We start from the raw sequence: 26,601 nt of genomic DNA on the forward strand, positions 1-26,601 counted from the left end.
GGCTGTGAATCCTTCACAGGCCTCCACGGGGGTCTTATGGCCACCCGAGGCTCTTAATTAAAAGGACAACATCTGTCCATTGCAAGGCAACAAGCAGAGGCCCGAAGCTTGACGCTCAGCCAGCTGCGGGAATCGAGAAAACACCGAGAGGGAAGGAGAAGCCCGTGTGAAGCTGGAGATGGGAAGAGGTTCCTCAAAAATTCCTTTGGGGAAACACCAGGAGACGGTGAATCCTGGCTTCCCTCATTGAACTTTGCTTGTCAGAAGGTCGCAAAAGGGGATCACATGACCCCAGAACACTGCGGCCGTCATAAATAGCAGTCAGTTGTCAACCATAGACAGACAGTCTATCTATCATTTCTGTCTTTTCTTTTCTTTCTTTCTATTTCTATCTGTCTATCTGTCAATCTACCGTCTATTTCTTTTTCTCTGTCTATCTGTCTATTTATCATCTGTCTATCTATCTATCATCTATCTATCTATCTATCTATCTATCTATCTATCTATCTATCTATCTATCTATCTATCTTTCTTTCTATCTATCTATCTATCTATCTATCTATCTATCTATCTATCTATCTATCATCTATCTATCTATCTATCTATCTATCTATCTATCTATCTATCTATCATCTTTTTATTTCTATCTGTCCATTTATCTGTCTGTCTTTCTATATCTATCATCTATTTCTTTCTTTCTTTCTTTCTTTCTTTCTTTCTTTCTTTCTTTCTTTCTTTCTTTCTTTCTTTCTTTCTTTCTTTCTTTCTTTCTTTCTTTCTTTCTTTCTTTCTTTCTTTCTTTTTCCTGCCTGCCTGCCTGCCTGCCTGCCTATCTACCATCTATTTATTTATTTCTATCTGTCCATTTATCTGTCTTTCTGTCTATATCTATCATCTATTCCTTCCTTCCTTTCTATCTATCATCTATCTTCTCTTTCTTTCTGTCTATCTGACCATCTATCATCTCTTTCTGTCTGTGTCTATGTGTCTGTCTGTCTATCTAACCTCTCTTTCTGTCTGTCTATCTGTCCATCTTTCATCTCTTTCTTTTCTTTCTGTCTATCTGTCTATATCTATCTATCTATCTATCTATCTATCTATCTATCTATCTATCTATCTATCTATCTATCTATCTATCATCTATCTATCTATCTATATCTACCTACCTATCTACCTACCAACCTACCTACTTACTTTACTTCTTTATCTATCATCTACTGGTATTTTTCTATTTCTGTATACCTGTATACCTTGTATTATTGCGAAATAAAACATTTTCCCTGGTGGGAAAAAAAGGGGGGGTGGGATGGGGCTTTGACCCACAGTCCCAGCTGCCCCCTGGACCCTTTCCCCAGAGCCGCTCCTCCCTCCCTCCTCCCTTGTGGACGGCGCTTACTCACGGAAGTGTTCTGGCACTGTACGCTGGAGCTGTTGAACCTGAGGGCCGGCACTCGCTTCTCGAGGCCCTGGATGGTGATGATACACTCGTAGCCCCGCTGGCCCGACTGCGGTTGGGGTAAATTCTTGGCCTTCAGGGTGATGGGCTTGATGACATCCACGGGGACCAAGATCTTGCTGGCCCTCAGCAGCTGGGGACAGTCCTGCACACCAAGCAGACGGAACACAATTCTGGGAGTTAGGACAGAAAGCGCGACATGTTCATCCTTTTCACATGCATCTTCTGGAACCCAGGACTAGGACAGGAGTGTATTAGGAAGATGACCTGATGTCTGTGGGCTTTTCCGTTCCAAGATAAGCTCCTCTTCCACCCCACCCCACCCCCAATATACACACCCTGAGAACAAAAAAAGTGTTGTCCACACACACAAAATTGACAATTCAAGAAGCGATTGGGCTTCCATTTGTCAGAAATGGTGTAGGGTCTCCTGCTTGGATGGGGGGGGTTGGACTAGATGACCTACAGGGTCCCTTCCAATTCTGATGGTCTGTTATCTGACATGAAATCTATTTCAGGTCTCAGGGATTGGCTGAGGAATTTACTTACTTTATTTATTTAAAATCCACCTTTATTACTTTTATGTACAACTTTAGGGCAGCAAACATATCTAAGTTTTCTTCCTCCTCTTATTTATTTTTTTCCCTGCAACAAAAATACTGTGAGGTGATTTGGGTTGAGAAAGAGGGACTGCCCCAAAGTCACCCAGTTGGCATTCAAGCCAAAGGCAGGACTGGAACTCACTGTCTCCTGGTGATTGGACCAAAGTCACCTCACTGGCTTTCATGCCTAAGGCGAAACTAGAACTCACCATCTGCTGGTGATTGGATCAAAGTCACCCAGTCAGCTCTCATACATAAGGTGGGACTAGAATTCATCATCTCCTGGTCATTGGCCCAAACTCCCCAGGTAGCTTACCTGCCTAAGGCAGGACTAGAACTCACCGTTTTCTGGTCATTGGCTGAAAGTCACCCAGCCAGCTTTCATGCCTAAGGCAGAATTAGATCTCACCATCTTTTTGTGACTGGCCCTTCTTCTTCTTTTTCTTCAGCGTTTGTCTCGCTCTGGCGAGGTCCGCTAACGTCCTTGAATATTGCTTCCACTGGCCCAACCTCACCTAACTGGTTTTCCTGCCTGTGGTGGGACTAGAACTCACAGTCTCCTCGTGATTGGCCCAAAGGCACCCAGTCTGCTTTCATACCTAAGGCAGGACTAGAACTCATAGCCTCCTGGTCATTGGCCCAAAGTCATCCAGCCGGCTTTTGTGCCTAAGGCAGAATTAGAACTCACCATCTTTTTGTGACTGGCCCAACCTCACCTAACTGGTTTTCCTGCCTATGGTGGGACTAGAACTCACATCTCCTGGTGATTGGCCCAAAGGCACCCAGTCTGCTTTCATACCTAAGGCAGGACTAGAACTCACCATCTCCTGGTCATTGGTCCAAAGTCATCCAGCCGGCTTTTGTGCCTAAGGCGTGACTAGAACTCACAGTCTCCTGGTGATTGGCCCAAAGGCACCCAGTCTGTTTTCATACCTAAGTTGGGACTAGAACTCATAGTCTCTTGGTCATTGGCCCAAAGTCATCCAGCTGGCTTTCGTGCTTAAGGGGGACTAGAACTCACACTCTCCTAGTAATTGGCCCAAAGGCACCCAGCTGGCTTTCATGTTTAAGGCGGCACTAGAACTTACTGTCTCCCAGTTTCTAACCTGGTTTCTTCACCACTAGAACCAACCTGGTTCTCTGTGAAAATGATCTATGTTTTTTATGTACAGATTTGATGCTATTTGGCATCGGAAGGCAGACCGAGCGATACAATCCCAAGATTACACTTTTTTTTTTTTAAATTCAGAAGGGATGAAATTCAGAAGGGAACAGCATTTATACAGAATCCTCTCTCGACGTTTTATATCATTCTATTCCAAATGGCCCCATAATGTCTCATCTTCATTATAACCTTAGCTAAGCTGTCTGAAGGGATTACAAACAAAAATGTGCAAATTTTACCCTTTTTATCAGCCATGCTCAATTAGCCATCCTTTGGTCTGAAAGTTTTTGAACAAATTGGGGGAAATCATCCAATAATCTTTATAATGAATCCCTCTGTTGGGTTTATATATTTCCTAAAACATATCAATTGCAAAGTGCAACAAATTGCTTCAGTTCCTGATGTTTCTTTCCGGATGGCTATTAAAGTTAATTTAATACCTAAATAAATGTTAGATCGCTGGATCAGTGTACAAGTATGTAAAAGGAGGGGAAATCGTTCTGTATGAAACAGCAAAACGACAAAAGAATTCTGGGGGGAAAAAAGGTCATTTGGATACGTTTTGATTCAAAGCTGCTCGACATTTATTGGCTATACTAGCAAGTCTTTAAAAACATGCATAAATTGAATTGTCCCAGAATGCAGTTCTGCTGGGACTAGGCATTAAACATTATTAAACAAGCTACGTGTTCAAAAAGCCCCCCCAAAATAAGACAATAATCACTGCTCGGTAAATATGGTCTATGTATGTATATTTAAAACTGCACAATAATCAAATAATCTCTAGTAATTCTGGGAGTTGAAGTCCCCCCATCGCAAAGCATGCTGGCTGGGGGATTCTGGGACTTGAAGTCCATCCATCTTAAAGCATGCTTTGCTGGGGAATTCTGGGAGTTGAAGTCCATCCATCTTAAAGCATGCTTTGCTGAGGAATTCTGGGAGTTGAAGTCCACCTGGTTTAAGCCATGCTGGGTGAGGAATTCTGGGAGTTGAAGTCCACCCATCTTAAAGCATGCTTTGCTGGGGAATTCTGGGAGTTGAAGTCCATCCATCTTAAAGCATGCTTTGCTGGGGAATTCTGGGAGTTGAAGTCCACCTGGTTTAAGCCATGCTGGGTGAGGAATTCTGGGAGTTGAAGTCCACCCATCTTAAAGCATGCTTTGCTGGGGAATTCTGGGAGTTGAAATCCACCCATCTTAAAGCCTTCTGGCTGGGGAATTCTGGGAGTTGAAGTCCACCCATCTTAAAGCATGCTTTGCTGGGGGATTCTGGGAATTGAAGTCCACCCATCTTAAAGCCTGCTGGCTGGGGGATTCTGGGAGTTGAAGTCCACCCATCTTAAAGCATGCTGTGTGAAGAACTCTGGGAATTGAAGTCCACATCTCTTAAATCATGCTGGGACAGGGAATTCTGGGTGTTGAAAACCCATTTAAAGCCTGCTGGCTGAGGACACCACAACTACCATAAATACATGCCCGTTGCCAATCACCCCAATTTTGATCCCGTGACAGTGGGATTGCTGCAACGGTCGTAAGTTGGAAACATGGTCATTAAGTCACTTTTTTCCAGGCCGTTGTAACTTTAAACGGACACTAAACGAATGGCTGTAAGTCAAGGACTGCCTGTATAACGTTCTGCATAGGGCCACGGACATTTCAGGCTTCTAGAGTTAGGGCTGCAGAAGGCCAGGCCCCACAACCCCACTTTCATCTCTTCTGCTTCCCCCCACTTCCAAAAATAAATTGCTTTTTAACGTTTCAATTAGGAAGTACATGGGAGTCAATCAAAGGGAGACACACATGGTGAAGGGCCTGTTTGCCTTTTCCAGCCCTGGCCTCTTCAATTATCTATAATGAACTTCTTAACGCAGCCTCAAACCTTTTTATATGCTAACGAAGGCTGGGTTGAAGCTGTGGCAATTGCAAATTCTTGTTAAGGAATGAAAAGCACCAGAGCGGTATTGCCAGAGAGCAGGGGACAAAAATCCGATCTTGAAAGCTTCTGGTTCCTTGATCTACACACGACCTCTTGCAACCAGGATGTCAATCAATCAGAATAAAGCTGGAAGGGACCTTGGAGGTCATCCATATATGTCTGTCTGTCTCTCTATCTCCTTTTCCTCTCTATCCGTCTGTCCATCCATCCATATCTCTGTGTCATCTCTCTCTCTCTCCTTCTCTCCCTCCCTCCCTCCTCCCTCTATATATATCTACATCTACCGGTATTGTCCATCCGTCCATCCATTGATCCATCTGTCCATCTGTCTGTCTCTCTCTCTCTCTCTCTTCATCCATCCATGATCCATCCATCCATCCTCTGTCATCCCTCTCTCTCTCCCTCCCTTCCCCCTCTATATATATCTACATCTACCGGTATTGTCCATCCATCCGTCCATCCATTCATCCATCTGTCCATCTGTCCCTCTCTCTCTCTCATCCATCCATCCATCCATGTCTGTCTATCTATCTATCTATCCATCCATCCATCCTCTTTCCATCCATCCATCCATCTATCCATTTAACTATCCATCCAACGATTCTTCCATCCACTTCTGTCTCCATCCATCCATCCATCCACTTCTCTCTCTCTCCATCCATCCATCCATGTCTATCTTCTTATCTCTCTCTCATCCATCCATCCAACCAACCATCCTTCTGTCTACTTATCTCTCTCACCATCCATCCATCCATGTCTGTCTGTCTATTCATCCATCCATTCCTCTGTCTGTCTTTGTCTGTCTAGCTATCCATCCATCCACTTCTCTCTCCACCCATCCATCCACCCACCCATCCATCCAACCATCCATGTCTGTCTGTCTCTGTCCATCCATCCATTTCTATCTTATCTCTCTCTCTCATCCATCCATCCATGTCTGTCTGTCTATATATCCATTCATCCATCCATCCACCCATCCATCTGTCCACTTCTCTCTCTCCATCCATCCATCTATCCACCCATCCACCCATGTCTCTGTCTTTGTATATCTGTCCATTCATGCTCTCTCCATCTATCCCTCCACCCACCCACCCATCCATCTACTTCTTTCCTTCCATCCATCCATCCACTTCTCTCTTTCCATCCATCCATCCACTTCTGTCTTTCCAATCCATCCCTCCATCCACTTCTCTGTCTTTCCATCCATCCATCCATCCATCCATCCATCCATCCATCCATCCATCCATTCGTCGATCCACTTGTCTTTCCATCCATCCATCCATCCATCCATCCATCCATCCATTCGTCGATCCACTTGTCTTTCCATCCATCCATCCACCCATCCATCCATCCATCCATCTATGTCTATCTTCTTATATCTCTCTCTCCCATCCATCCATCCATGTCTGCCTGCCTGCCTATCTATCTACCCATCCATTTACTTCTCTGTCTTTCCATTCATCCATCCATCCATCCATCCACGTTTCCATCCATATCTATCTATCTATCTATCTATCTATCTATCTATCTATCTATCTATCTATCTATCTATCTAAATACCTACCTACCTACCCACCCGCCCACCCACCCAGGATGAGCCTGGAGGCCTCTTGATCCACCCACCCACCCAACAATCTCACACTTTTAAGATTGTCCCAGTTGAAAGGAGTTCTTTTTGTTAAAAAAAAAAAAGAAAAAAGGAGAAGCCTTCCATTGGAGGGTTATTGCCTCTTGACTTTCTTTTCACCCTGCCTTGCCCTCCCCTCCCACCTGGCTCTGCCTGCACCTGTCAAGAATTTTCTCTCCTCCCTCCCTTCCCCTCCCCTCCCCTCCCTCCAACCAGCGGGGCTCTTGACAACTCCAGAGGACAGAGAATCTCTGGCTCCTGAAGTGGCAGCTTCGGGGAGAGGAAAGGAAAAAAAGGGAGGACAAAGAAAATCAGCGCATTTGAACCTGAAGGGGGCTCTTGAAGGATCTCCAGCGTGTGGCAGCTGGCTCGGAGAATGGAGGAGCTGCCAGCTGAAAACGATGAAATAATATTTGAAGTTTCTCGCTCTTTTATGTGGCTCGAGACCGGAATGAGTTGGAGGCCCTTGTAAGCGTGCAAGGTTTTTTTTTTTCTCTATTTCTTTTTTTCCCTCCCACCCTCTTTTCATCTCCTTCTCTTCTTCAGCCCCCCCACTCCCATTTCGGAGGCCAGAGCAAACACGGAGAGAAGAAGAAGAAGAAGAAGAGGAAGAGGAAGAGGAAGAGGAAGAGGAAGAGGAAGAAGAAGAAGAAGAAGAAGAAGAAGAAGAAGAAGAAGAAGAAGAAGAAGAAGAAGAAGAAGAAGAAGAAGAAGAAGAAGAAGAAGAAGAAGAAGAAGAAGAAGAAGAAGAAGAAGAAACCTCCTTCCGTGTAATTAGATGATTAAATATCTTTTAAGCCTGGGCCCTAACAGGCTGGTTATCTGGAATTGCTCTTTTTGTGTGTGTTTCTTTTGGTAACATTCCCAGCTTTTCTTCTTACCAGCGTCTTTTCTGCCTCCTATCACCCCCTGAACTCTTTCGTGCACACGCCACCCGGGTTTTTCTTCCTTCAATGAAAACCCGGAATCCCTTTCAAGTCTCTGAAAAAAGATACGGTTGAAATACAGACCCCCGGACAAGAATGAGGTTTAAGGGCTTTGTTTCCCCTGCCAGCCTCACTCTCTGCCGGACACGCCAGCCCGGTGGATGGAGAGGAGGGATCCGTATCCACTTGCTGCCTCAAAGGCCCGGTCCATGACGGCTCTTTAATCATGTGCCAGCCAGCCTGTTCTGACCCAGCTCCCCAAACAATGACAAACCCTCTGTATTTAAATCAATGATCCCTTTATTACTAATGCTGGCAGCCCCAGCCAAGAGTTTCTCTCTCACCGCAGGCTAACAAGTCTGTCCGGCAAGGAGATGAATAGTTTTCTACCATGTCTGTTTGTCTCTTCCCCCTGCCTTTTATCCCCAGAGCTTGGGTGGGGCTTCTCTAGCAGCGGTGGCTCTTCTGTCCCAAGGACCGGCCCATAGATTTCCACTGCTCTCCTCTCCTCTCTGCCTTCTGCATGTCAGGCACTGGATCCAGCTGTTCCTCCTCTTCCTCATCAGCCACCTCCAGACCTGGGGGCTATTGACTCTCCATCTGAGGGCTGACGGACAGCCTAGACTCCACCTCTGTCTCCCTCTCTCTGTCTCTCTCTGTCTCTCTGATAGTTGTATTCCCTCTTCCCCCTCAGAGCTCTCAGGTTGCCTTGATGGTGACCCTGATTCCCATGCCTCCTCCTCCTCCTCCTCCTCCTCCTTCCTCCTCCTCCTCCTCCTCTGATTCGGCTGCTGGAGAGGCCGGCAACCGAGAGGCCATGACACAGCCAACTCCGTAGAAGCGGTGGAGAGGAGGACAAGGAAGATGATGACTACGGGGTTCTTGGTGCTCTCTGAACTTGGCTGCATTTTTGCTGACATTTATTGAACCTGTCAGGGCTCCGGTACTTACCCCCATTGAAATCAGGAGTCTCTAACCGGATTTTCAAAACTTAAAGAAGATTTATTAGGAGTAAACATGCCGGCACTGCCTGGGTGTAGCCGACTCTGAGGCACATCGTTCATTGTCACCCTTGACCCTGGTTTTCCCCCACCCCCTGGGTGTATCATAATTCATATCCTCCAATGGGACACATCCATAGCCCAGAGTCATCAATCATACTCTCCAGTTAGAATTTTGTGTGGCAGAAACTTCAGTCGCCTGGAAACTATCTATGAAAACATTTATGGAATGCAGTTTCGGTTTTGCAAGCCGCTACACTCCTCCTCCTTCCCTTTCTGTTGGCAACTCTAAAAAGATCCTAGAAATATTTTATGAGTTGACAATAACATCATTAGTGCTAGACTGAGGTTTGTTCTGTTTATATACAAATATACAGGGCAAGCCACTTGTATATAAACAGAGAGCAACCCCACTCCCTTCTAGCACTGATCATGGTACCTGGCTGGGTTATGAAACATCTGCAAGAAGACAACCAGATAACAGATAATCCGTTGGAAGGGACCTTGTAGGTCATCTAGTCCAACCCCCCACCCAAGCAGGAGACCCTATACCATTTCTGACAAATGGCAGTCCAATCTTTTCTTGAAAGTCTCAAGTGATGGCCCTCCCACAACTTCCGAGGGCAACTTCTGTTCCATGGATTGATTGTTCTTACTGTCAGAAAGTTTCTCCTTATTTCCAGGTTCAATCTCTCCTTGTTCAGTTTCCATCCATTATTCCTTGCCTGGCCTTCAAAGGTGCTTTGGAAAATAGCTTGACCCTTTCCTCCTCTCTGGGGCAGCCCCTCAAATATTGGAAGACTGCTATCCTGTCTCCCCTGGTCCTTCTCTTCACTAGACTAGCCAGGCCCAGTTCTTGTAACAGTTCTTCATATGTTTTAGCCTCCAGTCCCCTCATCATCCTGGTTGCTCTTCTCTGCACTTTTTCTAGAGTCTCAACATCTTTTTTTATACTGTGGTGACCAAAACTGGATGCAGGACTCTAGGTGTGATCTTACCAAGGCTTTATAGAGTGGGTATTAGTACTTCCCTTGATCTTGACTGTATCCCTCTGTTAATGCAATTTAGGATTGCATTGGCCTGTTTGGCTGCTGCTGCACACAGCTGGCTCCTATTTAGCTGGTTGTCCACTAAGACTCCAAGATCTCTCTCCCAGTTCCTGCTATTGAGCCTGGTTTCACCCAGTCTATACGTGCATATATAGACTGGATGTGTGTATAAGCTTAGATAAGCACCAAGGACCCCATATTTTCATTCTTTTCACAACAGGGGCATGGGGCTAAGCTCCCGGAGTCCGTAAGAGCTCACTGCTTTTATCAATGTGACAAAAGAACATTGTGCCATCGCACCACAAGCTCTGACGCTTCCATAGATTATGACACATGTATACAAAAGGGACGATGCTGCGACTCTTCTTTTGTTATTTTGTTCCTGCTTATTTCTCGTGGATGCTGCAGCCCTAACCTCTAAGAGTTAACCAAAAAAAAAAAAAAACCAACCACCCTCCCGTTCTCTCTTCTCCTGAATTATTAAAGGCAATTCTGAGTGAAGAATCAGCACAATTTCCACCTGACGGATCTATCGATCAATAGATCTTGTAATTGAAACTAATGCAAACTTGTTCCTAATTTAAAGTCACGGGAGCACAATCCTCCGACTTCTAGCGAGAAGGACCAATTGGGATGGAACGCCTGGATGACCTTGGGTTACCGAGGGGAAGAGATGCTGCCTAGGAAACTATCAGATAAGAGAACCAGGAGCCTCCATTGGCTTAATGGTCAGGGGGAAGAAACGTAGGATCAAGCAGTTAAAAGTGCTGGCAGGAAGTTCGTGCAGGTAGACCTCGAGTTACGACCACAATTGAGCCCAAAATTTCTGTTGCTAAGCGCTGACAGTGAATTTTGCCCTATTTGACAACCTGTAGCTTCTTATTTAAGCGGGCCAAGGCCAACTGCCCGATGTTTGAAACACCACCTGAAGATGCCTCACATAACATTATACAGATCTCGGATTGGATGGCCCGTTTGAACTATTGTTGGTGGGAACGTTGCCATCACTTTGTATATGTGATTTTTGCGCCTAGTGCTTCAGATCTTGAGTTCTTTTGATGCTACCACTTTGATTTCCAGTAAAAGTCCTTTCCTCTATAACAATGGAGTCTAAGGTTTTCTTTCTTGGATTTTGTTCTGACCCAAACCTGGCTCCACGAGACTAAACACAAGACAAAGGTACTGGCACAACCTTTTACGGTTTCATTTACAAATCCTGTTTCTACACAGATAAAAAGGTTCCGACAAGAAAGAGCCTTGCCAAGTTTTTGCAAGTCTGCCAAGAACAACAGATAAAGTTCCTAAACAATAAATCAAAGAGTCTCCAAATACCAACTCGGATATTCCTAACGTCCACCAAGCTCGAGTATCAAACTTCTCTGCAAAGAACTCCAGTTTCTCAGCTGGCTTTTATCTCTTAAGGGAGGGGCCATTAAATTGCAGCCTTACTCCCGAGTCGCCCGTGCTGCTGCAGCTGCTCTTTCCTTCGAGCAGCCCTGTGTGCACACGCACTTGGCACAGGCTCTTCGGGGGCCTCTTCCTCACTGCTGCCAGCCTCCACAACCTCCGAAGGCAGCATTTCCCTCCCTGATGGTCCTGGCCCCATCCCTGCATCACACGCAGGCCCCTCATCTGAGTCCTCGCTCTCCGGGACCTCAGCCATCCGCACCTGCTGCCAGCGAACCACAACAGATTTTGGATGGAGCCTCACCTGACAGCAGGGGTGAGTGGGAGGGATGATCCTGCGCTTTTCTCTTCTTTCTCCTCCCTCTGATCCACGGAGGGTTATTTTTACGACCGGTTCAGTTGAACCGGTGCGAACCGGTAGCATGACACCACTGGTTTGACATCCGTGGCATAGAGAAAAATCTCTCAAGGACTTTGGTCCTGAATTCACCTTCTGATAAGCCACAGACTGTCATCCAACAGTGTGCAATGATGGTTGGATCTCTGCTAGTGGGCACTGTATACAGTAAACCATCATCCTGACCCGGCAAGGTTATTCTTGTCTCCTTTTCACAACAGTGGCTACAATTTTTAGGGGTTTTCTTTTCCTCCGCTCCTCTTCAAAGGCCGATATCATCTTATTGCGGTAGCAGTCTATTATGCTTCCTCCTCCCCAGCTGGTAAACAGCACACCCTCCCTCTCTCCCACGCCATTCGAGGAAATAACAACCACAGATTCTTCAACTCAAGGGCTGCAACCCAACACATATTTCAAAGCAGCTGGCTGTGTTTTCAAAAGCCCCCTGAAAAGGGATATTCTACGCCCAAAGCAAAGTGCTCCGATCCCCAATCGCGCGATCCGATCATCCTCCTTTTGTTTTTGAGTCAGCTCTGTGCCGACCGTACAAATATCTTCGTTTTATTGCTGAGATGAAGTTTTGAAGATGAGACGAATAGGATTTTGCACAGTCCGGGTTCTTTGAGAATACCGGGCAAGTTTGGGTTTCAATTAGAGGAGGAAATCAAATCATCGGATCTAGAATAAAGAACTCCATTTTCAAACCCAGGCTGAATCACGGCTTAACGTCGTAGCTCTGATGAAATTCGCATCACTTCCAATGCTCGTAAATCTTTTGATTAGGGTTGTGATTCTGGAATCTGGATATCGTTAGGACTGTGTGGTTTTCCCAACTCGGATTCCAAAAATAAGCCTCAGCGTAGGAAGAAGCATCTATACCAGTAGTGGCTAAAGTTTTTGGGCTCCTGCGTCAAAAATAGTCGTGCTCGGTGCCAGCACCCAGAAGACAATGCGGGTCCCCCCATGCCCCCTGCGCACATGCGCGCAATCCCCACCAACCCACCCTCGCCATCCCCTTACCTAAACTGCACCTCACAGCTGATTTTTGGCCAGTTTGAGGCCTTTTTCAGCGTCCCAGAGGATTCAGGAAGGCTTCTGCAAGCTTCTGCAGGCTTTTCAGGCCAAAAACTAGGCCCGTTTCATCACTTCTGGTATTTCCAGAAAAATAGGAAGTGACAAAACAGGCCTAGTTTTGAGCCTGAAAAGCCTGCAGAAGCCTTCCTGAAGCCTCTGGGAGGCCGAAAAAGACCTCAAACTGGCTGAAAATCAGCTGTGAGGTGCGTGCGTGCACAGTGAGGTAAGCTTGCCTGCAGCTCGCACGCCAGCACAAATGGCTCTGCATGCCACCCGTGGCACACGTGCCATAGGTTCTCCATTGTGGATCTCTACAGAACTTGTCTGCAATTCTTGAAAGCAGCCGGATCTTTCCCCAGAATTCTGCAGCTGTCCTGGGAAAAGATGCAGCTGCTTTAAATAATTGTAAATAGGGACTAGTCTTATGCAGATCATTATGTACCAGAGCAGAGGTCTCCAAACTTGTCAACTTAAAAGCTTGTATACTTCAACTCCCAGAATTCCCCAGCCAGCTAGAGAATTATGGAAGTTGAAGTCCACAAGCCTTAAAGTTGCCAAGTTTGGAGACTCCTGTCCCAGAGCACTTTTTTTTTTCTGAAACCCCAATATGTTGCACAACCTGATCGGGTATTTTGAAACTTGGACGATGGTGGTTCAATGGTTTTTGATCTTTTAAATGAATTGGAGTTACAGGTAGTCCTTAGACTTACAGCCATTCATTTAGTGACAGTTCAATGGCACTAAAAATGGGACTTACAACTGGCCCTTGTACCTACAATCGTTGCAGCATCCACACAGTGACATGTTTAAAATTGGTCATCGACATCCCAAAGGGGCTTTTCCAAGAGGCAACTGGACTTTCTGGTTTTTTTCTTGGAAGACGTTTCGCTTCTCCTCCAAGAAGCTTCTTCAACTCTGACTGGATGGTGGGAAAGGATTGAGACTCCTTGCAGACAGCTGGTCATTTGCATCCTTTTAGAGAGACGTTGAGGCGACTTGGGGGTTTATCTGTGTCCTCAGGGTCACCTAAGTAGTGCAAATGGGTGTGGAGCCTTTTTGGAATGGTTGAAAGGACTGTGCAATTCCAAGAAGGCTTCACACCCATTGCACCACTCCGGTGACCCTGAGGACACAGATAAACCTCCAAGTAGCCTCAACGACTCTTTGAAAAGGATGCAAATGACCAGTTCTGTCTGGAAGGAATATAAATCCTTCCATTCTCCACCGTCCAATCAGAGCTGAAGAAGCTTCTTGGATGAGAAGCAAAACGTCTTCAAAGAAAACCCAGAAAGTCCAGTTGCCTCTTGAAAAAAAAGCACCTTTGGGACAACCACAACTTGGATGACTAAGAATCTGCACAGGCATTTGCCAACGGACATGTACTTATGATGGTTGCAACATTCCAGGGTCACCTGATTGCCACTTGCAACCTTCCCACCTGGCTTCCAACAAGCAAAATCAAAGGTGGAAGCCAGATTCACTTAACAACCATGTGACTCATGAAACAACTGCAGCAAAAAAGTCATAAAATCAGGCACAAGTCACTTAACAACTGCCTTGCTCAGCGACGGAAACTCTTGATCCCAATTGTAGTCATATGCTAAGGACTACCTGAATGTAACTTATTTCTATACAGCTGTTGATAAAAATTATTTAACCGACGCTCATTTAAATTTCCACTCCTGTTGCAAACAATCTGAGCCACAGAATTCATGCAGAACATTTAACACTGCCCGAATATCCAGAATTCTAGGAATATTTCAGGTTGTTTCTCTGTGAGATTGCTGGGAAAAAAATGAATTCACTTTGTAGCTCCATCTCAGCCCTAGAAGAGCAGATATCTTTCTACACAGCCTTCACAAATTCTATTTCTTTCTGACAAAATAAACTCTACCGAGTCTTCTTCTAGCTTTTGTTATTATGTTTTTTTTGTTGCACAGTTAGCCAGATGTTTAGTCCGGATTTGGTAATTTTCTGTCCGCCTATCGAGTCTTTTCCAGGGACTTGAGTTAGGCAGATGCTGTTATTTAATCTTATTAAAGGTATCGTCACAGGAGGCAAACTGTCCCAAGTAAAATTTGGTTGTTATTATTATTATTAATATTATTATTTAGGCTCCCATCAAGAGGAGATCTCAGAAACATCCTTCTGTCCTCCTACCTCAGGGAGTTTGACTTGTCCTTCCAGGAAGTGACAATTGCGAGGTTCGTGGGTGCAAACATGACGATATTTACACCAATAGCATCGGTAGGGGCTTTCTACGCACGAGAGGCACCTGAAAAGATTAGAACAGAAAAGAAACATCAAAAAAGCACACCAGTGGCGGGATTCAAAATTTTTTTTTTACGGCCGGTTCTGTGGGCGTGGCTTGGTAGGCGTGGCAGGGGAAGGATATACTGTAAAATCCCCATTCCCTCCCCCACCCCACTAACCTGCTTTCCAGCTCCGTTCTCCTGTGCAGGGCAACCCAAAAAGACCCAGCCAATCAGCTGGGACTCAATGGGAGGCGGAGAATAGATGGGGTTGGCGGGCCCAGTCAGAGGTGGGATTGGCCGGTTCTCTGAACTACTCAACATTTCCGCTGCCGGTTCTCCAGAACGGGTCAGAATCGGCTGAATGACCACCTCTGAAGCACCCATGCCATTCTTGGGTGGGGGGGTTTAAATAAATCAAAGCGCTGATCCTAGCCACAGAGGCACCGTCAGAAAAAGAGGACCCAGGAGAGAAGCGTGAACTCACGAGGTGTGGACGCTGCAGTTGTAGAAGACAAAGCTGGTGCTGGCAAAAGTCATGCCGGTTTCTTTGGATTTGAGCTGGAGCTGGACAACGTGGTGGTCTCCTAAGGAGGAAGGAAAACAAGAGGGTTACCTTGTTATTCATCCGAATACAGAGATGGAGGGAAGTCCGTTCTCCTAGCAACTCTACCTGTGTCCTGGTCCACCTGCACATGGCTGTTCTCCAGGGCAGGGAACTCGGCAACTTTAAGACTATGCCAGCTGAGGAATTAGCACACATATAGACTGGGTGAAACCAGGCTTAATGGCAGTAACTGGGAGAGGGATCTTGGAGTCTTAGTGGACAACGAGCTAAATATAAGCCAGCAGTGTGCAGCAGCAGCCAAAAAAGCCAATGCAACCCTATGTTGCATTAACAGAGGGATACAATCGAGATCAAGGGAGGTACTAATACAACTCTATAATGCCTTAATAAGACCACATCTAGAGTACTGCTTCCAGTTTTGGTCACCACACTATAAAAAAAGTGGTTGAGACTCTAGAAAAAGTACAGAGAAGAGCAACCAGGATGATGACACTAAAACATATGATGAACGGTTGCAGGAACTGGGCCTGGCTAGTCTAGGGAAGAGAAGGACCAGGGGAGACAGGATAGCAGCCTTCCAATAGTTGAGGGGTTGCCCAAGAGAGGAGGGGGGTCAAGCTATTCTCCAAGGCACCTGAAAGCAAGACAAGAAATAATGGCTGGAAACTGATCAAGGAGAGTTTTAACCTGGAAATAACGAGAAACTTTCTGACAGTGAGAACAATCAACCCATGGAACAGAAGTTGCCTTTGGAAGTTGTGGGAGCGCCATCACTTGAGACTTTCAAGAAGAGACAGGATTGCCATTTGTCAGAAATGGGGTAGGGTCTCCTGCTTGGGTGGGGGTTGGACTAGATGACCTCCAAGCTCCCTTTCAACTCTGTTAATCTGAATTCTGGGAGTTGAAGTCCACAAGTCTTAAAAGTTGCCATGTTTGGAGACGCCTGCCCTAAGGGAAATGTTCTTTCAAAGAATGGGGTAAAATTGCCAGTGTAGTTGTGTTTCTCTACCTGGCGGCTTGGACTTGCCACTAATATTTTAAAGAGCTGGCTCTGGATTTGAACTTTTAAACCAGCTTTCAACTGAGATAACCCAGACTTAAATCATTCCGGAGTGTGTTGATGCTAGTCCTAAATTAAATTTGGCGGTACTCATTTGTTTAGCGGCTGTTCCAAGTTACAGCGGCTGTCAGCGTTCCAGCAAACCTCCACTCCAATCAGTAACTCCGAGACAAACGTATTTCAAAAGTACCCTTATTAGAATAGCACCTGGCACATCTGTGGAATCCTGAATCTAAAAGTTTTTTCAGGCTTTCCACAATTTCCGAAACTACAAATCCATTGTCATGCCCTTGTTGGAGTCTGATTCTGAGGGTGATATTGATCAGCTGACAGGGACTGTGGCTCCGGTGGCTGTGAAAGAAACGGGGGGAGAGCACAGTCCGGCTGGGCATTCAGAGGAAGAAGACCCAGGGCCATCCCCTCTTCATCCTAGGACACGCAGGGAGGAACAGAGAAGGGAGCAACATGTGTTACGGTAGTGGAAAAGGCCCTGATCCCTTTCATTAGTTGCAGCTGGGAGAACAGGATATAAGTGGGGCATTTTAAATAGCTCTTTGCTGGAAGCAAAGCATGCTTTATCTTGGTCGAGGCCTATCTGGGTTTTGGCGTCTTCCCAACTGTGGTTGCTGCAATTATCTTGTGGAAGTCTGCAATTTATCATCCTGGCCTGCAATGTTAATGACTCCAATGTGGTTTGTGTTGGGTTTTTTTTTTTTTACTTCTAATTATTTTTAGTTTTGGTTCGGACTGCATTTACTCCCTTCGTAAACTGTTTCTGGAAGAGTTTGATGTCAAGTCGAGAATAATTGGACATTGAAGCCCAAGTTGGAGGCATTAAAGGGAATTTATTCTACTTTTGTGACTGTGTTATTTTTGTGTCACGCCCTGGGTCATCACATCCATCTCCCCTTGGTCATCATCACATCACATGGCCCAATCATGATCCATCCAAAAGTACAATCCTTATTTCATCCTGCGCCGTACTCAATGACCTTGGACTAACAGAATAATTTTATTTTGTCTACTTAGAGCTACTTCATTGAAATCACCCCACTTCCACTCTCCCAGGCTATGTGGCAGCGTGGAATATGGCTTCCAAAGCTGACAGGCATCCCCCCTTGAGAAATTCACCTCCTAAAAGAGACAATAAGCAATAAACAAAACACAACCACAACTTTTGAGATATGTTTGTCTCGGAGTTGCTGATTGGAATGGAGGTTTGCTGGAACGCTGACATTATCCCAAATCTCCTTCCTCCCACTTTCTCAGGCTATGTTGCAGCATGGAATATGGCTTCCAAAGTTGACAGCGGCACAGAAAGAAGTGACACACGGCCATTTTTCACACTTACGGGCCGTAGCAGCATCCCCGTGGTCACGTGATCAAAATTCAGATGCTGGGCCACTGGCTCCTATCTATGATGGTTTGCAGTGTCCCCAGAGGTCCTGTAATTCCCCTTTTGTGACCTTTTCACAAGCAAAGTCAATGGGGAAGCCAGTTTTACTTAACAACCATGTTACTAATTTAACAACTGCAGTGGTTGACTTAACAAATGTGTTAAAAAAAAAAAAGTCATCAAATGGGGCAAAATTCAACTCAACAAATTTCTCACTTAACCACATCAATTTGGGGCTCAGTGGGGGGGGGGTCCCTGAGTTGAGGCCTCCTTGCATTTCATTTCAAGATGATGTTTCCCCCATTTCGCTCCCCCTCACCTGCACCCCACACAGCCCCGATGTTCTCAGCTATGACAACCCCTTCCCTACCCTTCACTCACAGTGACAGGCCCTTTCTGTTCCCTTTAATCCTGGCCTGTCTTCTTTCAGTGACAACCTGAATGCTGGCTTGTGCTTTCATCTGACAGCCGCATCTCAGGGACCTATTAAGGCTTTAGAACAAAGGTGTGCTTCTGCGTGTTTAATGCAAAATCTTTTGACCCCAGTTTGGCTAATCCACCTCATTTTCTTCCCCCCACCCACCCCAAAAGAGTCATTAATCAATCAACAACAAAGAGGACTTGACAAGAGCTCATCACGGTGTCTGCATGCGCAAAGATGCGCTCGCACACTCCTGAATATATTTGGGGACGAGGGCGCCCTCTTCCGCTGCCCGTCTGCTGCCTAGGGATCGCTCCACTAACGCATTGGATTTAATTGCAAGCCACTTCCTGCCGGAGGGGCTTTAAATTTGAATAGATCATGAGAGGCTCCCAAGCAGAGGTGGGTATTCAGCTGGTTTGGACCAGTTCTGGAGAACCAGTAGCAGAAATCTTGAGTAGTTTGGAGAACTGGCAAATGCCACCTCTAACTGGCCCCGCCAACCCCATCTCTTCTCTGCCTCCCATTGAGTCCTAGCTGATTGGCTGGGTCTCCTTTGGTTGCCCTGCACAGGAGAACGGAGCTGGAAAGCAGGTTAGTGGGGTGGGGAGCAGTGGTGGGATTCAGCCAGTTTGCACCAGTTCAAGAGAACCGGTTCTTAACTTTCTGAGCAGTTTGGTGAACTGGTTGTTGGAAGAAACCATTAGGGCAGAGAACCGGTTGTTAAATTATTCGAATCCCACCACTTGGTTGGGAGGGAATGGGGATTTTGTAATAATCTTCCCCCAGGAGTGGAGAGGGAATGTGATTTTGCAGTATCCTTCCCCTGCCACACCCACCAAGCCACACCCACAGAACAGGTAGTAAAAAAAATTGAACCCCCACCCCTGTCCCCTGTGTTAGGGGAGGCATGAACAAAAGGCAGTCTATAAATGTAGATTTCCTTTATTTGCAGAAAAAGCCCACTGGAGGCTTTTAAGAAGAGATTGGATTGCCATTGGTCAGAGCTGGTATAAGGTTTCCTGCTTTGGGGTTGGGTGGGTTGGACTAGATGACTTCCAAGGTCCCTTCCAATGGGGGTTTTGCAGTATCCTTCTCCTGGACTGAGGAACGAATGGAGGTTTTGCACTATCCTTCCCCCAGGAGCCCAAGCGCTGTGCCAGCAAAAATGCCAGATCCAGGCCCCAGGCCTTGAGTCTGACGCCCGTGATCTACAAGAATTGTAGATCCTTGCTTTAGCCTGGCAAGATTCTGTCTGTAGGCAAACAAACAACCATTAAGGAACCACTCAGAAGTCACTCCACTTGTTCTTGGTTCTTGGGGCCTGACCCAGAGAGGACGTTTGGGATCCTAACAGTATTCATATTTACCATTTTCCGTGATGATCTTCGGGACCTCTTTGGCTGCTGGCGACAGGCACTTGATCTTGTTCCCTGACACCACTCCGTCCATTTCTGCCAGGTCTCCAAAGGAGCAATTGACTCCATGGGATAGCTCAGGCACGTTGTAGGCCTCCAACACCAGCTGCAGGAGAAAAAGAGGAGAGAGGAGAGGAAAGAGAGCGATGAGAAAATGTGGAAAGGACAGGAGCTACGAAAGGAAAGATGGAAGGAAGGTCCTGCTGTTGCCATTCCCCGTCAAAAAGCAGGAGGCTGGGAATATCAAATGATGGGGTTTGTCTTCCTCATAAAGATAACGACAACCGTACCGGTTGGAGTGTTGGTTGACAATGAGACACAGGCCGCTCGTTTGAAGACAACAAAGTCCACATTTTGGGCAGAGAAGACCGCCGGTTTGAAAGAGGGGACCAAAATTGAACAGCTTTCCCTCAACAGAGAGGGATGGATATGACCTCATCTATCTCCAGTCTACAACACAGTCCTTTCTGCGGTTCCAAGAAGGCTCCACACCCATTTGCACTATTCAGGTGACCCTGAAGGCACAGACAAACCTCCAAGCCGCCTCAATGACTCTCTAAAAAGGATGCAAATGACCAGCTGTCTGCAAGGAGGATCATCCCTTCCCTTCCCTCACCATCCAAGTCAGAGAGGAAGAAGCTTCTTGGATGAGAAGCGAAACGTCTTCAGAGAAAAACCAGAAAGTCCAGTTGCCTCTTGGAAAAGCACCTTTGGGACAACCCATGACTTGGAGGGCTGAGAATCTCCACAGACAATGAGACCATTGAAAGAGGAGAAGAATTCATCTTCCTGGGCTCTTAAAATCAACCAAGGTGGTGATTTAATGTCGTGGGTAAATCTAGTCTAATGAAAAGAACCAGGGAGATACGAAAGCATTGTTCCAATATTTGAGGAGCTCCGAAAGAAGAGGGGGTCAAACTATTATCCAAAGCACCTGAAGGCAGGACAAGAAGCAATGGATGGAAACTAACCAGGAGAGAAGCAACCTAGAACTAAGGAGGAATTTCCTAACGGTGAGAGCAATCAACTAATGGAACAGAAGTTGCCTTTAGAATTTGTAGATGTTCCATCGCTGACTGAAGAGGCATAGAGACATAGAGATTTTAAAAGCCAAAAAGAAATAAAAGAACCAGAAGACCTACTTACTACCAATCAACACCCACATAAACGGGGATTAATATCAGACCAACAATCTGTCACAGTATATTCATGAACTGGAATAGAGCATGGTAACAAGGTCAGCCAATGTATAGACATAGCCACTAAGTCAGCCAATGAGGAGTGTTTTGGAAACTGAAACTAGAAGTAGCTCAGGCTGGAAACTGAAACTAAAAGTAGCTCAGGCTAGAAACTGAAACTAAAAGTAGCTCAGGCTAGAAACTGAAAATAAAAGTAGCTCAGGCTGGAAACTGAAACTAAAAGTAGCTCAGGCTGGAAACTGAAACTAAAAGTAGCTCAGGCTAGAAACTGAAAATAAAAGTAGCTCAGGCTAGAAACTGAAACTAAAAGTAGCTCAGGCTGGAAACTGAAACTAGAAGTAGCCTAGGCTGGAAACTGAAACTAGAAGTAGCTTAGGTGTGGCTCTGTATTAAACTCTGCAGCTATGTTGAGCTCTGAGTCTGTCTATTAAAAATGAAACTGCATCTCTCCTCTGCTGTATATACTGCTTGCCTGCTGAACTAAAGTGAAACTGATGTCTGTTTCTGAGCTGCTGAAGTTGCTGCTGGAGCTCTGAACTTGCAACATGTCTACTTCTGTCTGAGTTTGCTCCATGTTGGAGAAATCTACAACCGGTTTGTAAAATCTATGTTTATAAAGGCGTTAAATGAAGCATTGGCCATCTGTTTTTCTGGCACTGAATTAACGCTGCAAAATCAATCAAGCCACAAATAATGCCTAGCCAAGGAACCACCAACTCAGACAAACAATCAAACGGTGAACAACAGGTTCATCAAGGAGCACCAAGATTGCTCCCACCAAAACTGGCAGGTAAGCAACTAGTATATAAACAGAGAGCAAACTCCACATAAACATCAAGATTAATACTAGACGATCAGAAAGTAAACAATTCCCCAATCAAGGGATTATTAACTCAGGCAAACAAGCTAACAGTAAATAACAGCCTAACCAAGGAACCAACAAGAATACTAACATTACGGTTATCATTGTCATTAATACACTGCTCAAAAAAATAAAGGGAACACTTAAACAACACAATGTAACTCCAAGTCAATCACACTTCTGTGAAATCAAACTGTCCACTTAGTAGCAACACTGACAATCAATTTCACATGCTGTTGTGCAAATGGAATAGACAACAGGTGGAAAGCATAGGCAGTTAGCAAGACATCCCCAATAAAGGAGTGGTTCTGTAGGTGGTGACCACAGATCACTTCTCAGTTCTTATGCTTTCTGGCTGATGGTTTGGTCACTTTGAATGCTGGCGGTGCTGTCACTCTCGTGGTAGCATGAGACGGAGTCTACAACCCACATAAGTGGCTCAGGTAGTGCAGCTCATCCAGGATGGCACATCAATGTGAGCTGTGGCAAGAAGGTTTGCTGTGTCTGTCAGCGTAGTGTCCAGAGCATGGAGGGGCTACCAGGAGACAGGCCAGTACATCAGGAGATGTGGAGGAGGCCGTAGGAGGGTAACAACCCAGCATCAGGACCGCTACCTCCACCTTTGTGCAAGGAGGGACAGGAGGAGCACTGCCAGAGCCCCGAAAAATGACCTCCAGCGGGCCACAAATGTGCATGTGGCTGCTCCAATGGTCAGAAACAGACTCCATGAGGGTGGTATGAGGGCCTGACGTCCATAGGTGGGGGTTGTGCTTACAGCCCAACACCGTGCAGGATGTTTGGCATTTGCCACAAGATTGGCACATTCTCCACTGGCACCCTGTGCTCTTCACAGATGAAACCAGGTGCACACTGAGCACATGTGACAGACGTGACAGGGTCTAGAGGCGCCGTGGAGAACGTTCTGCTACCTGCAACATCCTCCAGCATGAGCGGTTTGGCAGTGGGTCAGTAATGGTGTGAGGTGGCATTTCTTTAAGGGGCCGCACAGCCCTCCATGTGCTCGCCAGAGGTAGCCTGACTGCCATTAGGCACCGAGATGAGATCCTCAGACCCCTTGTGAGACCATATGCTGGTACGGTTAGCCCTGAGTTCCTCCTAATGCACGACAATGCTAGACCTCATGTGGCTGGAGTGTGTCAGCAGTTCCTGCAAGATGAAGGCATTGATGCTATGGACTGGCCCGCCCATTCCCCAGACCTGAATCCAATTGAGCACACTTGGGACATCATGTCTTGCTCCATCCACCAATGCCATGTTGCACCACAGACTATCCAGGAGTTGGGGGATGCTTTAGTCCAGGTGTGGGAGGAGATCCCTCAGGAGACCATCCGCCACCTCATCAGGAGCATGCCCAGGCATTGTAGGGAGGTCATACAGGCACGTGGAGGCCACACACACTACGGAGCCTCATTTTGACTTGTTTTAAGGATATTACATCAAAGCTGGATCAGCCTGTAGTGTTTTTTTCCACTTTAATTTTGAGTGTAACTCCAAATCCAGACCTCCATGGGTTGCTCAATTTGATTTCCATTGATAATTTTAGTGTGATTTTGTTGTCAGCACATTCAACTATGTAATTAACAAAGTATTTAATAAGAATATTTCATTCATTCAGATCTAGGATGTCTTATTTTTGTGTTCCCTTTATTTTTTTGAGCAGTGTATGTGAAAGGAGAGCAAAAGAGAGTAAACTCACCTTACTTCTGAAACTGATGATGTTACCTAGCTGGGTAATGAAATGTCTACAAGAAAACCATCAAGCTCAAAGCCCACCAAGGACCCTACAGTCTTCATCTTCTTCTCTTTCCTTCACCTCTTCCCTTCTCCTTCCTTCCTTTTGTCCTTCCTTCCTTTTTTAATTCCTTTCTTCCTTTCTCCTTTTTCTTCACTTTCCTTTCCTTCCTTCCTTCACCTTCCTCCCTTCCTTCCTTCCTTTCCTCCTCCTCCTCCCACTCCTCTTCTCTTCCCTTCTCCTTCCTTTCTTTTTTCCTTCCTTCCTTTTTAATTCCTTTCTTCCTCCTTTCTTTTCTTCCTTCCTTCTTTCCTTCCTCCTCTTTCCTTCACCTTTCTCCCTTCCCTCATTCCTTTCCTCCCCCTCCTCTTTCTTCTCTTCCATTCTCTTTCCTTCCTTCCCCCTCCCTTCCCCCCTCGCTTCCTTTCTCCTCCTCTTTCTGTTTTCCTTCCTTCCTCCTTGCCTCTCTCCCTCCCTTCCCCTCCTCAAACCCCACTCTTTTCTATTACTGAAGACCAATATCACCTTGGTCACAAGGCCGGAAAGCCCTGAGCGAGGGGCCTTGGGTGTGGTGGACTCTGAGAATTCAAAAGCCCATAATCCTCACCGTCACGCTGTACTGGGAGACGGAGATGTTGTTGGGATGCACGGTGAGTTGGACACATTGCTTCATCTCCGAGGCAAACCTCCGGGGCTCGCTGGACCGTTCGCACTGCTCCTTCCTGGTGCACCTGAAAAGCGAGGGAAGATGGACACAGAAGCCAAAGACATCAGAGCTCACCCCAAAATTTGCACCAAGCACAGCAGTCCTCAACTTACGACTGGGTTGGTTAACGGCAGACCTTCCAGACCTATTGCAAAAGGTCTCGCGCAGCAGCAGAAATTTTAGGCTCCGTTGTGGTTGTAAATCGAGGACTAGCTGCACTGCTTATGTCTGTAGTCTATGCTAGGCTGTTCTGACCCAGCTCCACAAACACGACAAACCATCTGTATTTAAATCAGTGATTCCCTTTATTAGGAGTGCTAACAGCCCCAGCCAAAAGTTTCTCTCTCACTGAGGGCTAACAAGTCCATCAGTCCGGGAGATGAATAGTTGTCTGACACACTTATTCATCTCCTCCCCCTGCCTTTTATCCCCAGAGCTCAGGTGGGTCTTTGTTAGCAGTGGTGGTGACCTTTTACCGCTGCACCATAGAGAGCATTTTAACATACTGCCCCTCTGTATGGTTTGCCACTTGCACAGGGGCAGATAGCACAGTACTCCAGAGGGTTAATGTCATTGCCCAGAAGATCTTTGGTTGCCCTCTCCCCTCTTTGGAAGAGCTTTAGAGCTCCCGCTGCCTTAAGAAAGTTCAAAACATCCTCAAAGATCCATCTCATCCTGGGAACCCTTTTTTTGAACTATTACCATCTGGCAGACGGTACAGGAGAATAATAAAAACAAGGACAAATAGGCTGAAAAACAGCTTTTATCCCAGAGCAGTAACTCTTTTGAATTCTGCTGTATAGTGCAGTGTTGGTGTGGTGTCAGGGGTTTCCGGTTCAATGTGTGAAGGATGTGCGTTGGTGTTTATTTTCATGGTCATTATGTGCGCTGAAGATGGTGTTTGATCCCATTGTATGAGGTGCAATGACAATAAAGTAAACTAAACAGAGCTAGGGTGGAGCTTTACAAGCAGCGGTGGCTCTTCCGGCCCAAGGACCGGCCCATAGATTTCCACTGCTCTCCTCTTCTCTGCCTTCTGCACATCCGTGCGTCACGCACTAGACCCAGCTGTTCCTCCTCTTCCTCATCAGCCACCTCCAGACCTGTACTGCTTGTGTTTGTTGTCTATGCTTGCCTGTTCTGACCCAGCTCCCCAAACGCGACAAAACCCCCTGTAGTTAAACAAATGTTCCTTTTATTAGGAGTGCCAGCAGCCCCGGCAAAAAGTCTCTCTCACGCACAGCAGGCTAACAACTCTGTCTGGCATGGAGATGAATAGTTGTCTGCCACCCCTATTCATCTCCGCCCCATGCCTTTTATCCCCAGAGGTCGGGTGGGGCTTCACTAGCAGCAGTGGCTCTTCCGTCCCGAGGACCGGCCCATAGATTTCTACTGCTCTCCTCTCCTCTGCCTTCTGCTCATCCGCGCGTCAGGCACTGGACACAGCTGTTCCTCCACTTCCTCATCAGCCACCTCCAACATAAGCCCCAATTATTATTGTTAATTACATTTATACAAAGCCCAACCCTTCATGAACTATAGTACAGCGTAAAATCATGGTCTGGTATATATAACTTGCCAAGACGGGGCATTTCCACAAAGTTCAAAAAGGTCATGGAATAAAGGTAGCATTTTGTGGCCTCCAGCTTGAGTTTTCTGACTTGATGAGCCCCTCCTGCACCCCCCCAAAAAAATCCAAAGCTGCATTCCGAAATTATGCTCAACCCATAATTATCCACTCCTTGTTTTAGAGACCCAAAACACCGAATCCTTGCCCAGATCGGAGAAGGATGAAATGACATCTTTCATCTCGTAATCACCCACCTAATAGGATGCACGATTAATATCAAAAAAATAAAAGTCCAGGCCACCGTGAGCTAATTATCCACCATTAAGCTAATGCAACAGACCTTCAAAAAGATTCTTTATTATTAACGGCAACTTTGGCCCCTGTAAAATTCACTCTGAAGCTAAAGTTGGGAAGCTAAATGATTCAAACTTTCCACTGCCTTTGAGGGTTTTGTTTTCCAGAGTTAGAACAGAATAGAGTAGAGCTGGAAGGGGCCTCAGAGGTCTTCTAGTCCAACCCCCTGCTCAAGCAGGAGTCCCTATAACAGTGGTATCTAATCTTTTTGGGCTCCTGTGCCAAAAATTGTGCGTGTACTTGCATGCTCGCGCTTGCATGCCAGCACCCAGAAGCAATGCGTGCCCCCCATGCCCCCTACACATGCACGCGCAATCCCTACCCACCCACCCACCCTGATCCCCTTACCTGCACTATGCCTCACAGCTGATTTTCATCTGGTTTGAGGCCTTTTTCAGCCTCC

The 26,601-nt window shown here is 46.2% G+C and overlaps 1 protein-coding gene across 1 annotated transcript in view; it reads right to left on the reverse strand.

Moving 5' to 3' along the window:
• The window catches only part of PLXNA4 (plexin A4), a 557,017-nt gene that overhangs the window by 135,998 nt on the left and 394,418 nt on the right, over positions 1–26,601 (reverse strand). Inside the window, exons 6-10 of the mRNA XM_087968909.1 lie at positions 24,176–24,299; positions 19,707–19,860; positions 15,379–15,478; positions 14,800–14,914; positions 1,401–1,601 (exon numbers count right to left, since the gene is read on the reverse strand). Coding sequence (XP_087825035.1) covers positions 1,401–1,601; positions 14,800–14,914; positions 15,379–15,478; positions 19,707–19,860; positions 24,176–24,299 — 694 coding nt within the window. The remainder of the gene's footprint in view (positions 1–1,400; positions 1,602–14,799; positions 14,915–15,378; positions 15,479–19,706; positions 19,861–24,175; positions 24,300–26,601) is intronic.

Source organism: Notechis scutatus, chromosome 6 (genome assembly GCF_049901735.1).
Source record: "Notechis scutatus isolate UNSWTSFEM ecotype Mainland chromosome 6, rNotScu1.2, whole genome shotgun sequence".
NCBI classification, from domain to species: Eukaryota; Metazoa; Chordata; class Lepidosauria; order Squamata; family Elapidae; genus Notechis; species Notechis scutatus.